This window comes from Plecotus auritus, assembly GCF_963455305.1.
Source record: "Plecotus auritus genome assembly, chromosome: 1".
NCBI classification, from domain to species: domain Eukaryota; kingdom Metazoa; phylum Chordata; class Mammalia; order Chiroptera; family Vespertilionidae; genus Plecotus; species Plecotus auritus.
In genome coordinates, this window is record NC_137770.1 from 217,062,538 (window position 1) to 217,075,720 (window position 13,183).

At 51.7% G+C, this 13,183-nt stretch overlaps 3 protein-coding genes across 3 annotated transcripts; 1 reads left to right on the forward strand and 2 right to left on the reverse strand.

Moving 5' to 3' along the window:
- Positions 1 to 1,859: 1,859 nt before the first annotated feature.
- Positions 1,860 to 6,694, reverse strand: ZAR1 (zygote arrest 1; the record flags this gene model as incomplete). Its single annotated transcript, XM_080674009.1, has 4 exons — positions 1,860 to 2,003; positions 3,925 to 3,999; positions 4,080 to 4,172; positions 5,789 to 6,694. The coding sequence occupies 4 exons, from the start codon at positions 6,692 to 6,694 to the stop codon at positions 1,860 to 1,862; spliced, it is 1,218 nt and encodes a 405-aa protein (XP_080530135.1).
- On the forward strand, positions 3,171 to 3,416 carry LOC308251037 (ATP synthase subunit f, mitochondrial-like; the record flags this gene model as incomplete). Its single annotated transcript, XM_080674021.1, has 1 exon — positions 3,171 to 3,416. The coding sequence occupies one exon, from the start codon at positions 3,171 to 3,173 to the stop codon at positions 3,414 to 3,416; it is 246 nt and encodes an 81-aa protein (XP_080530147.1).
- Positions 6,695 to 7,586: 892 nt separating the features above from the next.
- On the reverse strand, positions 7,587 to 12,404 carry SLC10A4 (solute carrier family 10 member 4). Its single transcript, XM_080663063.1, has 3 exons — positions 11,628 to 12,404; positions 10,662 to 10,872; positions 7,587 to 8,679 (listed from the first exon to the last, which is right to left on the reverse strand). The coding sequence occupies exons 1-3, from the start codon at positions 12,227 to 12,229 to the stop codon at positions 8,167 to 8,169; spliced, it is 1,326 nt and encodes a 441-aa protein (XP_080519189.1). The 5' UTR covers positions 12,230 to 12,404; the 3' UTR covers positions 7,587 to 8,166.
- Between the last annotated feature and the right edge of the window lie 779 nt (positions 12,405 to 13,183).

The following is a 13,183-nucleotide window of genomic DNA, read 5'->3' on the forward strand; positions in this document are numbered from 1 at the left end:
AATGGCCCTCTACCCCTACATTAGGAACTCGGTAAGGGCAGAGGCCTCACCCATGTTTTTGCATAGTAAGTGCAAAGCTGACTCAACTGCTGGTTTTCTCCAATTCCATAAGCAACACCTGGGGCGCTTGTTAAATGCTGCTTTAGCGATGCCGTGGGGGCAGAAGCCTGGGGATCTGCATTCTCACGAGCCACCTTCCTAAGTCCGTGTGGATGCAGAGGGCCTTTCCCATCGCTCTAAGGCCTCTAGAGACCTCAAACTCATTTTAGGTTTTTATTGTCTGTCCACATACAAGCATCCCAGATGTTAGCAGGCTTGCTTTTATGGCACCTCTAAGGTAGTAAGGGTTAACTCAGTGGTCGGCAAACTGCGGCTCAAGAGCCACATGCAGCTCGCAAGCCACGGTTTGCCACTCTGTTGACTAATGAGTTTGCCGACCACTGGGTTAACTTAAACGGGTTAGAAAATTGGAAAGAGGCACAATTAGCACCTGGTTCCTATCATGTGGCATCTGTAATCTTTAAGTCAATAGCCCTCAATTCCGTTGGCATTAGAATCCCCTGCCACGAACTGAAGTGCCGCCCCCCGCCCCCACCCCAGAGCTCTTTAACGGGGCCTCCTTGGACCTTGTGTTTTCCTGGGACTGGGGTGCAGTTAGAATCCTTAGGTGAGAGGTGGCAGAAACACTTTCAGTTACAGAACAGCAATAAAGACAAAGGCTAAAGCTGTCTTTGTCAACTCACTTGAAAAAATCTATACTTAGGAGGCCTCATTATAAACGTGAAGTCCATTTAATGAGTTCATTTAACATCTTAAGCTGCCTTTAGCAACCCTGTCCCAAGCCCCAACTGTGAGACTGATGATTCATAACGCAGTTTTGTCACAGCATGCCTCTCCCCCGCTACCCCCGGAGTTTGCCTACTAGACTGAGGTCGCCAGGATGCACTGAAGTTCCACCCACAGCTAGCCAGCCACTCAGCGTTACCCCAAATTGCCCCATACATCAGGATGGCTCTGCCTCCACCTCCTTCAGAAGCATGTTTATTCAATGGCTATTGGCTTCTCTTTATTCATGTCTTGCTTAGAAGCTTCAGCCCTACACACGCACATGAAGCAGTAAATCTCACATCTATGAGCCCTCTTGTATTTTTCTCCAGTGATGAATATGCCTCAGAGCCTGGCTGCTCCCTATGCAATCTACACTAATAAAAGAGTAACATGTGAATTGCCCATACCTTCTCGATGCCCACCAGCCAATCAGGAGTATGCAAATTAACCCAACAAAGATGGTGGGTTAATTTGCATACACAGGCGCTGAGTGGCCGGGGGCAGGGCGGGACGCTTGCGTCATCGCCATGGTGACGACCCAGGCGTTCTGCACCACCCCAGCCACTCCAGGCCTCTGGGCAGTGTGGGAAGGCGGGAAGGCGTGGCGCCGAGCCGGAGCGAAGGCGGTGCCAGCAGCCAGGGGAAGGAAGGCCCATTCTTGCACGAATCTTCGTGCTTCGGGCCTCTAGTCTATAATAATAAATTGTAATATGCTAATTAGACCAGACAGCCAAATGACCTTCCCAGCAAAGCCAGGGCTGCCAGGTCCAAGCCCCTGCATGAATTTTGTGCATCGGGCCTCTAGAGAACAAATAATAAACATGATAGGCCCAGTCTGTTAGCCCAGGACAAGCTTTCCTAAAACTTTATTTTAAAAGACACGATTTTATGCAACTGTTTTGCAATACTTTTATTTAAAGGCTTTGTCAAGAAACACAGCCTTGCACAAGGAGGAGGCAAAAGGAAGGGGCACGCACAGCTCGCTTGTCTGCTCCACCAGCACAGTCGGAAGGGCTGGTTTTTACGTTCATTTAAATGATATATTTGAAGCTGAAAGTGCTGTCACAGGACAGGCGTTTGCCTTTGCATCTCCCACACAAATCTTGTCGATGGGGCCGTTTAGGGTCAATATGGCGAAGTTTTATTGAGCAGGAGCATCTAGTCTGTTTACAACTCTGAAAAATCAAATGAGAAGCACGTTCAGAAGGTAGACCCTGGGTGACTTCCTAGAACTTCAAATGTTTTTTCCTCGTCCAAATGCTACTTGAATGCCCTCTAAGCAAGGCCCTGTGCTGATCTTGCCTGAATCCTTTCTAGCAAGGACAGGGTTATGAATAGAGAGAGGATGCTTAACCATTTGTCGTGGTCCCATGTTACAGAGGATTTAGTTTGGAATTGTTTCTTTTGAAACAATTTTCTTACAGGAAGTCTTTTCCTGCACTTGAAGGGTGGAGAATAAGCAAGCTGGGGTGAGGAGATGAAAAACAAGAGAACTTTTAAATAAAAGTAGAAGTATTGCAAAACAAGGAAAGCTAATATGGGAGGCTAGTGCCTAGTAGCAAGCCATGGCTCAGGCCTGGCATCAGTGGCCTGGCCTCCCCACCCCAACCCACTGCAAGTGACCTCACACGGAGGCAGAAGGCCAAGCAGCAGCTGCTGGGCCCCCAGCAGTGTGGTTAAGACATCCTCCTTCAGAGCCTGACCCGACTCTGCCATGACCTCAGTGAGTCTAAACAGTTTGCCACACTTCTGGGGGACTTAGATTTACTTTCAAACAAATGATTCTCCTTTTGCAAGCTCTCCGGCGAGACTGAACTTTAAAACCCCATGCTTAGCTCGGCCAGTGTGGGTCAGTGGTTGAGCATCAACCTAAGAACCAGGAGGTCACAGTTCAATTCCCAGTCAGGGCACATGCTCAATCCCCAATAAGGGGGGAGGTGGGGGCGGTGTGTGTGCAGGAGGCAGCTGATCAATGATTCTCTCTCATAATAATGTTTCTCTCTCTCCCTCTCTGAAGTCAATTTTTAAAAAAATACATTTTATTTTTTTACAGAGAGGAAGGGAGAGGGATAGAGAGTTAGAAACATCGATGAGAGAGAAACATCTATCAGCTGCCTCCTGCACACCCCCCACTGGGGATGTGCCCGCAACCAAGGTACATGCCCTTGACCGGAATCGGACCTGGGACCCTTGACTCCGCAGGCCGATGCGCTATCCACTGAGCCAAACCGGTTAGGGCTGAAGTCCATTTTTTAAAAAAATCCCATGCTTATACTAAATGCTTTAACTTGGGTATGTGCTTATTAAGAAGCATCTGGGAGAGTGGACACCCGGACTCCAAGATGGCATCAGTCGTGCCACTGAAGGAGAAGAGACTGATGGAAGTCAAAATAGGGGAGCTGCCAAGCTGGATACCGATGTGGGATTTCACCCCTAAAGGCATTGCTGGAGCATTTCAAAGAGGTTACCACAGGTATTACAAGTACATCGATGTGAAGAAAGGGGGCGTTGCTGGGGTTTCTATGGTGCTGGCAGCTTATGGGGTTTTCAACTACTGCCGTTCTTATAAGGAACTAAAACATGAGTGACGAGGCAAGTACCACCGAAGAGGGCCTAGTGTGGACTCCACATTTCTGACCATGACCTTTGCCCAACACCTCTGAGTCCTTTCAAATTGTAATGTAACACCTCATAAAAGGTGGCTGGTAAAAAAAAAAAAAAAAAAAAAAAAGCAGCAGCATCTGGGCCAAGCAGGAACCTTTCCCACCCCACGTTAGCAGAACAGTATCCTATTTTTTCAGTTTGCTTTCTCTGACATTAGACTGAGCAGTAGGTGAGGCAAACGTTCTTCCATATTGCAAGTGAAGTACTGGTCTCTAAAGAGGTTACCATGACCGAGGTCTGCAAGGGCAGAAGGGAACTGACACTGAGGCCTGTTTACCAGTTGAATATTATTCCGAACTCCTGCCAAAAAGCTGTCAAAACCTGGAGGTCACTGGGAACCTAGCCTCCCTCCTTTAGGAACTATATTCAACAAACTACACCAAACCCTCTACCACTACCCAGTTCAGACAAAAATGCAAGCATTTGGCTTACCTGACAGGTGATGGCCTCCACTCGGTAAGGGTTGTAAGACTTCTGACAAGTTCTGCAGAACTGCTTAAAGTAAACCTGTGACGAGAGAGAGAAAACGTGAAGCAAACCCCTCTGGACGCCCCTGTCCCAAAGATGCCAGTTGTGGGGGTGCTTACCTTGTTGGTGCCCTGCACACACCACACATAGGCGCTCTCCCATCGGATGTTGCAGTCCTTACAGTGATAATAGCCGTATTTCTGCTCCAGGAACTGAACAAAAGGACACCAGAGTTTTAACCAACATGGTATCGAATTGTTATCCTTCATTTCAGAAGCTGAGGATCTATGTCATATTAAAATCGGCAGCTTCATTCACATGGTGGAGGAAAGTAGGGTCAGGTTCGAATTAGGAAGGAATGAGGTGAGCGAATGGCCTAATTGAACAGATATGCAAACATGGGCCCGAGACAGTTTATGTGCCAGGTTAACTGGGTTCATAAAGCAAATTAATTGACAGCACTGAGTCAGTGTTTTCCCTCAGACAGGCAAGGGAAAAGCCAAACATCCAGGGTTCTCTGCACCTCGGGATCCTTTTGGGAGGCCTCTGGTTGGATAGTGATTTTAGAACACAGTCCTGGGTGGTTGCGCTAAAGAACGGGAGTTAGACTCCGAATCTTCAAGTACTTCCAGGTGTTCACCCAAGAGGAAGTTCTCTAGGCTGCTAGTTCAATGCCCCCAACAGCAGAGTAGGAATCCAAATGGTGGGTAAGCCATAGCTCATGTGTAATATGAACAGAAGTACCATTGCCTTACTCTTAAGCTGTCTTCCCTCCCAGGGAGAAACCAGTTGCAAACAAGTCTTTGTAGTCAGGCCTTTCAAAGTGGGAGAGCACTCGGTGAGCAAACTGAAGTCCGGGAAGGTTAGGAATGAAGATGCCACACAGTGCCCAGGCGGCGTGGCTCAGTGGTTGAGAGTCTATGAACTAGGTCACGGTTCGATTCCCAGACAGGGCACATGCCCAGGTTGCAGTCCCTAGTAAGGGGGTGTACAGGAGGCAACCGATCAATGGTCCTCTCTCATCACTGATGTTTCTGTCTCTCTCTCCATTTCCCTTCCTCTCTGAAATAAATTTTTTTTAAAAAAAGATGGCAGATAGCCTGTGTATAAATTTTCGATTCACTCCTCCTCTCCTCCCCACCCCTCCCTGCTCCAACAGCCCTGGTGGCCTCTTGTACCTACCATGCCTTCCTACTTCCCTGGGTTACAGCTGTCCTCAGTGGACTCCAGACCTTTGGGGTGGGAACTGGCCCTCCTGGCCTGCCACACACAACAGCCCAAATGCTTCCGCACCGTTATGTTTCTGAGTGGATGTGCTTTTTAGGAGCAAGGAAACACCCTAAGGGAGGTACTACACCGGAAGCTTTGGAAAACCCAGCAAGAATCAGGGGCAAGGTGAACAGCACCCCAGTAGTCGACTGTTGTGGCTTTTGCCACTAAATTGAGAAAAGTGGGTGGGATCCTTGGGAATCAGCTCTCCCGCCAGCAAGCCCACCTTCTGATGCCCCTCCCAGTACCCACCTAGGTCGTCCACACCGGACGGCGTGCTCACCATCGGCGTTTAGACAGCAAATACGCCCAGAATACGAACGTTTAAAGGGCGTCTCCCTCACCAGCCTCGGTGCTGGCATTTTCAATCACAATCAGGCTACAATTAGTTTTACTCTTGGAGGAGGATGGCGCCTGCTGCTGCCAGCGGCTGCGGAAAGGGCCCCGACGTCCCCGCGCCTAGGAAAGCCTGGCGCCTTCACGCGCCCGGAGCAGAACCAGGAGGAGACGCACCCCGGGGTCCCCGCGCCCCCGTCCGTCCCGCCGACTCGGGCCTCACCTGGAAGCGCAGGCGCTCCTTGCCCGGCTCCGGGCTCTGCGGCGACGACCTCTCGCCCTCGCCGTCCTGGGCGCCCCCCACCGGCGGCGGCTGCTCCGGGCTCCCGGACGCGCTCCGCGGGGCGGCCTCGCCTCCCCGGGCCTCCCGCGACGGCAGCCCTGGCGCGTCCGCCGACGGCTCCCAGCTCGCGCGCACTTCTGCCTCCTCCTCCTCCTCCTCCTCCTGGGCCTGCGGCCGCTCGGGCGCCGTCCTCGCCGCCCGCTCTCCCTGCTCAGGGCCGCGGGGCCTCGGAGGGGGCGGCCCTCTCTCTCCAGCCGGCGCCGCGGCCTCGGCGCCTTCCAGGAAGGTGGTGACCCGGCGCGAGACCACGGGCGAGTACACGGCGACGGAGCGCGGGAAGCGCGGGAGGCGCGGGCCGCCGCTCGGGGGGCTGCCCGGCTCGGGACCCGGGCGCGCCGGCTGCGGGGAGGCGGGGCCGCCCGCCGCGTCCTCGGGGCCGGAGGCCGGGGCGCCGGCGTCGCGGGGCCTGCGCGGCAGCGTGCGCCGCCCGAGCGAGCACTGCACCGACGCGTCGCGGCGCGGGTTCACCTGCACCGCCGCGTCCCGGCTGCCTGCCCGGCGGGGCCGCGGAGCCAGGCCGGGGCCCACCTGCGACAGGAGAGCCATGAGCTGTGCCCGCTGGAAGCTGTCGAAATACTCGGCGGCCATCAGCTGCCCGTAGCCCGGGAAGGACGGCGGGGCCGCCCCGGCCGAGGCGGGAGGGTGGTCCCCGGCGCGCGGCCGCCAGCCGCCCCCGCCCGCCAGGCCCTTGCCCCTGGCGGCAGGCGGGTAGAGGTAGGGGTACGGGTACGCGGCGCACGCGGGGTACATGTAGCCGTCCAGCGCCTCGTCCCCCAGGGAAGCCATGCGCGCAGCCCCAGCCGCTCCCGCCAGCCGCCGCGCCCTAAATAGGCGGCCTTGCGGGGGCGTCCCGGAGCCCGCCCCACCGCCGCGCCTTCCCGCCACGCCCGGCCTCCGCATCCCCGCCCCCCGGAGGTCCGCACAGATACCCTTAGATCAGTGGTTCTCAGCCTTCCTAATGCCGCGACCCTTCAATACAGTTCCTCATGTTGTGGTGACCCCCAACCATAAAATTTTCGTTGCTACTTCATAACTGTAATTTTGCTACTGTTATGAATCATAATGTAAATATCTGTGTTTTCCGATGGTCTTGGGCGACCCCTGTGAAAGGGTCGTTAGATGTTCTGGAAGGAGGCTTTCTTTGCCATGCGGCACTGGTTTCTAAGTGAACTTGCCCAGGCGAAGAGAACTCTCACCTGGATGCGCTGAGCCAGGTGGTCCCCATCCCTTGATTGTCCTCAGGGTCCGCACGCGGGGAGCCGAGGCGAGGCTGCCTGCCTCTGGCCAGTGAGCCAACGGGAAGGCTTGGTTGGGTTACCTCTGATCTCAGGTTATAGGTTATTCCATTATCTCAGGGCTGCTCCGAGAAGTCTGCCTTATGAAGCCTTTCATTAAGTGTGGGAAGCGCTCTAGGTCACCCATGTCCAGGCTAATTGTCATCTCCTGGGACTCGTGCTCCCACCCCCGCACACGCCCCACCTCAAATGTGGGCCTCGAGGTACTCATGACTATTCTTTGGGGTAGAGAGTAGTTCTACAAATTTCCTAATCTAATCATCTCTCCAAGAAGTAAATTGATTGGGGGGGAGGGTTAACAAATGTATTAGGCCAAATCAGTCCCCAATTGAAAAAAAATGTACTCTGTCCACCAGAAAAATGTCTGTTCATTACCAAGAGTTATCAGATCAAGTAATCAAATATGTTAATGTATTTTTTTCTGATTTGAAACAGGTTTGACACTAAAATACTATATGGCATTTTTTAATTGACCTGTTTGGGAATTTTTCTAAATACAGGTCAAATTTCAACATTGTCAAGTATTCATAAGTTAAGCTAGCACACTTTCTTTTTTACAATTACATTAAACTCAATGATACTTTACAAATATAGCTTGTTTTTACTCATATAAGATAGTGCACCAAAATTCTACATTTCCCAAACCCCGTTTTCTGAGAGTTACATCTTTGAAACAGTCATAGAAATTGGTCAATGGTTGAAACCAAAGAGCACACACTTCACTTGTTCAGGCTTCACGTGCGTGTGCAGTCCCAGGTGCAAGTTGTAATACGACACTGACTTGTAATTGGTGAACACGCTTGGTGAATATACCAAGGCGGCCTTACAGCGGGAAGTTCAAAACTGTTACAAGTATGGTATTGTGAACCAATTGTTATCCTTTAGGTAAACCATAGACACTACCACAAACGATAAATACGAAGTAAAACTTCAGCGAGACAGGTGTTCCTTGTGTCTCCATGCTCAGAGGGCAGTCTGAGTGGTTTCCACCATCATTAAGCTCTCTGCGTTCACTGTGCCATAGGTGGTGTCTGCCATCTCCTCTTCTTTCAGTTTCTTATAAGAAATATCTGTGTCTTCATCTTCATCTAGAGGATCTTGCTTGTGCAGTATTTCACTTCCATACATTTTATATATTAGCACAAAAATCCCCGCTTCTGCAGACTGGAAAAGGGCGTAGAGCAAGGGAAACATGTACATGCTCCCTATGAGCCGTGGTGGGAAGGCCAGCTTGAGAATGGCGGTGCAGAGCTGCACGTTCTGGCTGCCCGTTTCCAGGCAGACAGTCCTCTTGCAGTTGGGTGGGAGACGGAAGAGCGTGGCTAAGCCGTAGCCTGAGGCATAGCCTGCTAGAGGCATAAAAATCGCTATCATGTAAACAGTTGCAGGAATACTCGCCAGCAGTTCCGGTCCTAACATAGTGCCGGTCATTATGAAAAGGATCACCAGTGTCACTAGCAGAGACCACAGGGAAACCTAGAGATAGAAAATGGGTAAACAAGCCATAAAAAAAAAAAAGACAGTTGAAGGGGAATTCAGGCAAGGGACTTGCAGGCACTTGGAAGAAAAGACCCATCTAGTCTGACCTCCCACACAAAATGGAGATCTTTGCGGTCAAGTGCTTGACAGAGTATTCCTGAAGAAGGGCAGATTGCTGGGCCGGAGGCCTCCAAACCCACGTGGCACAGCTCTAATGGTCTGGAGGCCTGTTCTTATGTCTAGTGATCTAGTGACCATCTGCATTCTATAACCACAAGCCATTGTCATGGACAGGCCCTCAGAAGCAACCACTCCACCTGCAAACACATTCAGAAGTCTGCACACGGTTACCCGGGGACGGCTACTCTTCTCCAGCACTGTCTCCAGGCTTCCAGCCTCCATCGTGTAACTCTGTTTTGGAGTTTTCACTGTTCCGAGCACACGCTGAATTCGTGAATGTGCCTCTCACTAACAGAGCAGTTAGAAGGGAGCCCAATACACAGGTGTGGTCGGTCTGATGAACAGAGTGGACAAATGGACATTACTTTCCCTGAACAGGACCCTATCTTTTCCATAAGAAATTAGTGCTGCTTTTACACATGAGGTAACAGGCTATTGCAATGTCTGAAATCAAGTTGTGATATTTCTCACCTTCAAAATACTTTCTACCTCTGAGAATTGTTAGCAATATCAAAACAATTATTAACTCTCAGATTACTTTAGAAAATAAATTAATATAAGTAAAACACAAAAGATGTCTTATTAAACATAAATTAAAACATTGGAGAGACTCATTTTCTCTCTCTGAAGGAATTTGCATGTGCATTTTACAATGACTAGTTCTGTATGGTACCAACCTCCTAAAATGGGAATGCTGTTTGTTATTTACTCTTATTTACTACTGTTTCAGTTTTCAAAGAAAGCTTAATCTAGAAATATGTAAATATTTCCTCCAGTCACCTATTATAAAATCTCTCCTGCTACAAAAAGGATCAGGTTTTTTTAAAAGCAGTATTGGAAATACTGCATAAAATAGTAGAAATCCCCATGCTTTCACTACCTTTAGAAATCATGAAGAATTGCAATGAGGAAGGAGAAAAACACAAATTTATTAATGGCAATATAGTCTGTATTATTTATCCATGACCTAATTTTTTTTAAAAATATATTTTATTGATATTTCACAGAGAGGAAAGGAGAGGGATAGAGAGTTAGAAACATCGATGAGAGAGAAACATCGATCAGCTGCCTCCTGCACACCTCCCACTGAGAATGTGCCTGCAACCAAGGTACATGCCCTTGACCGGAATCGAACCCGGGACCTTTCAGTCTACAGGCCGACGCTCTATCCAGTGAGCCAAACCGGTTTCGGCCCATGACCTAATTTTATTTTGTGCTTTAAAGTTCATATTTTGTGCATTCTATTATATTGCCATGATGTAATTTTTAAATTACGTTTGGTCTTATTAGTATCAACTTATTTTTAGAAAATTAATAAAACATTTTAAAGCAACTGTCTACAGAGTTTCTCAGAATAAGAGTTCCACCTTTAAAACACAGAGTAACACATTTCTAAAATACAGTACAAATTCTATTAGTAATGCATTCTTCAGTACTGTACAAATTCTATTAAAATAATTTCATTTTACCTCCTTGTTTTGTAACACATGAGTGGTTAATGGAAAATGTTTCCATTTTATGCACTGCCATCCATTTCCCACATGATCTGTTTCCTCCTAGGAGTACTGAGTTCTCTTGTAATGTTTTTAATTGATCTGTGTCTTAAAGCTATAATTTCTGAAATTCAAAAAGGTGAAAGTTACCTTTGGGCATAAACTTTTTTTAAAAAAGTGTATCCATGCCAGGCCTGCCGAATCCTTTACTTCCTCACCCCTCTTTCCCAGACTTCCTAGCATTTCCACCCGCTCAGGACCAAGGACTCTGCGTCTACCAAGTATGGAAAGGAGGAGTGAGCTCACCTTCACAATGTAGTCAGCCACCCGGTTGTATTTGTAGCGAATGAAGACGCCCAGCCCGATGGGGATGAGAGTGCTGCAGAGAGTCAGGGTGACTGCCCCGAGGGGCAGCAGCTGCACCAGGGGCGTGTTGATCCAGGCCCGGCTGTAGATCCATAGACACAGGGGCATCAGGGCCAGGGCCAGGAGCGTGGAGGAGATGGTCATGATGATGCTGCAGAACACGGACAGAACGGAAGTCAGGATGGGCTGCGAGCCAAAGGGCCCGTCTTGCACATGAGCAACCCTCTATCTTGAACACGAGGTCGAGGTCGAAGGGAAAGGGCGAGACTGCTATCTCCCAGCTTGAGATCTGGGGAGAACCTACTTCATTCATCCCAGGTGAGTGCCAAGAGAGCTGCATGTCCAAGTCCAACTGAAACGTGAACCGGGGGAAATAAAAGCCCTCAGCACTGCGGCCCAGGCTCTGTGCAGCCCACGAAGCTGGCTATAGTCTGGATGATTCTGAGGGCAAGGAACATCTTTTCTAAGCCTTCAAACACCCCATTAGACACCGGAAAGCGGCTGAATACTGCTTGTTGGATTGAACTCGTTTACGTTGTTCTCTATATGAGATTACTCCTAACTGGGACCAATCGCCCTATTTTGTTGTGCATCTCCGGGGAGTCCTGGCCTCAGGCTTCCCAGTTCTCTTTGTCTTCCAGCGGCCAAGACTGCGCTGACAGCCCAGCCCTCTGGGAGGACCGGGAGGACGCCGCGGAGGAGACCCCAAGACGCTCCGCTCAGCTTGTCCCTGTCTAGCTCTCCCCCCCCACAACACCTCTGCCTTGACTTCCACATCTTCCTCCACCTTCTCGTCCCCGCTCCATGCCTCAGTCTCACCGCCTCCCGTCCTGTCCTTGGGCTGGACCCTGCGCTTAGACGCGGTTGGTGGGATGGGAACGCTGCCTAAGGGACACAGCTCCGTACCTGAGGTTCATGTCGCCGTCCACCAGCAGGGACATGAGGTTGGAGAGGTTCCCGCCGGGGCAGCAGCCGCACAGGAGCACCGCCACGGCGGCCACCTCGTCCAGCGAGCAGATGAGCGCCAGCAGGAAGGCCAGCAGCGGCAGGAGGCCGAACTGGCAGAGCGCGGCCAGCAGCGCGCCCACCGGCCGCCGGACGTGCGCGCCGAAGTGGTTCACGTCCACGGTGCAGCCCAGGCCCAGCATGGTGATGCACAGGGCGGCGCCCACGAACACGTTCAGCCCGTGGCTCAGCGGCGTGTCCCAGAACGCGGGCTCGTGGGGGACCCAGGGCCGAGGGAACGGGGAAGCGCTCGCGCTGACCGCGCCGCCGGCAAAGCCGCCGGTCGTGGGCTCCGGGGTAGGAGAGGGGCCGGGGCTGAAACCGACGCTGGGACTCGGCCCGAGGCTGAGCCCGGGACTGGGGCTGGGGGCGGCGCTGGAGGCGGGGGCGACGGGGAAGTCGGGGCCCGGGCTCAGGCTGCGGGCGTTGGGCGGCAGCGTGTAGTTGTCCGGCTGCAGAGAGGACGGGGCGAGGAGCAGGCTGGTGTTGTCGCCGTCGTACATGGCGCTGTCGTCGGAGCCGGCAGGTTGGTCCAGCCCGCGCTGTGGATGTCTGTTCCCTGCAGCCGCGCGCGGTGCTCTCCGTCCTTCGGTCGCCGCTGCAGTCCGTCGGTCCGTCGGTCCGTCGGTCCGTTTGCAAGCCTCGGCTGTGCGCCTCTGACGTCTCCGCGGCGTCGGGTGCGGCGGGTCGGGCTTTGGCTCCGGTGTGGCCGACGCCCGCGGGCGGGCACTCGGAGCGCAGCCCCCGAGGGCGAACCCAATCGCTGCGCCCCCGCGCCCCGCAGGCCCCGCCTCGCCGCCGAGTCCCTCCTTTTAATCACCAGTAAGTGGTTCTGCTAGCCAGGGGCGGAACAAAGACCTGACAAAGGACAAGCAGAAGGAAAAACCGTGCCTGGCTGCTGATCAGGTTCTCTGATGTGCTCTGCCTCTGTGATAATGAAATCTGGAGACCCAGGCACACAGGGAAAGAGCGAAAAAAAGCTTATCTGTGCAGCACATAAACCATATACGCTGTGCTAATAGCCTGCACCCTGACAGCAGGAGAGCGGCCTGACATAGGAGTGTTCTCTGTGGGAAAACACACTCCCTATCTGGCTTTATTTTGCAGACAATTTCACTAGTAAAATAATATTTTAATATTCAGACTTGAAGTAATCCTGCTGATGGGTTTTGCGCCAGGTCTTATGCAAATGCGAGCGCATTCTTTTATTTTATTTTATTGTTTATAGTATTACAAATAGTAGTACATATGTCTCCTTTTTTTCCCCATTGACCTTCCCCCCCCCCACCCCCCGGCCTCCTCTACCCTCCCCCGCCCCCACACATGCCCTCACCCCCAGTGTCTTTCCTCCATTGGTTATGCTTATATGCATGCATACAAGCTCTTCGGTTGATCTCTTACCCCGCCCCGGCCCCCAACACTACCAGTAGTTTGACAGTCTTTCGATGCTTCTCTGC

Excerpts from the sequence above, each read along its gene's own strand:
- SLC10A4 (XM_080663063.1), bottom strand. The coding sequence starts at position 12,229 with ATGTACGACGGCGACAACACCAGCCTGCTCCTCGCCCCGTCCTCTCTG. Across the intron at positions 10,873-11,627 it reads GACGGCGACATGAACCTCAG|CATCATCATGACCATCTCCT; the intron begins GTACGGAGCTGT and ends CGTGTTCTGCAG. Across the intron at positions 8,680-10,661 it reads TGGCTGACTACATTGTGAAG|GTTTCCCTGTGGTCTCTGCT; the intron begins GTGAGCTCACTC and ends TTCTATCTCTAG.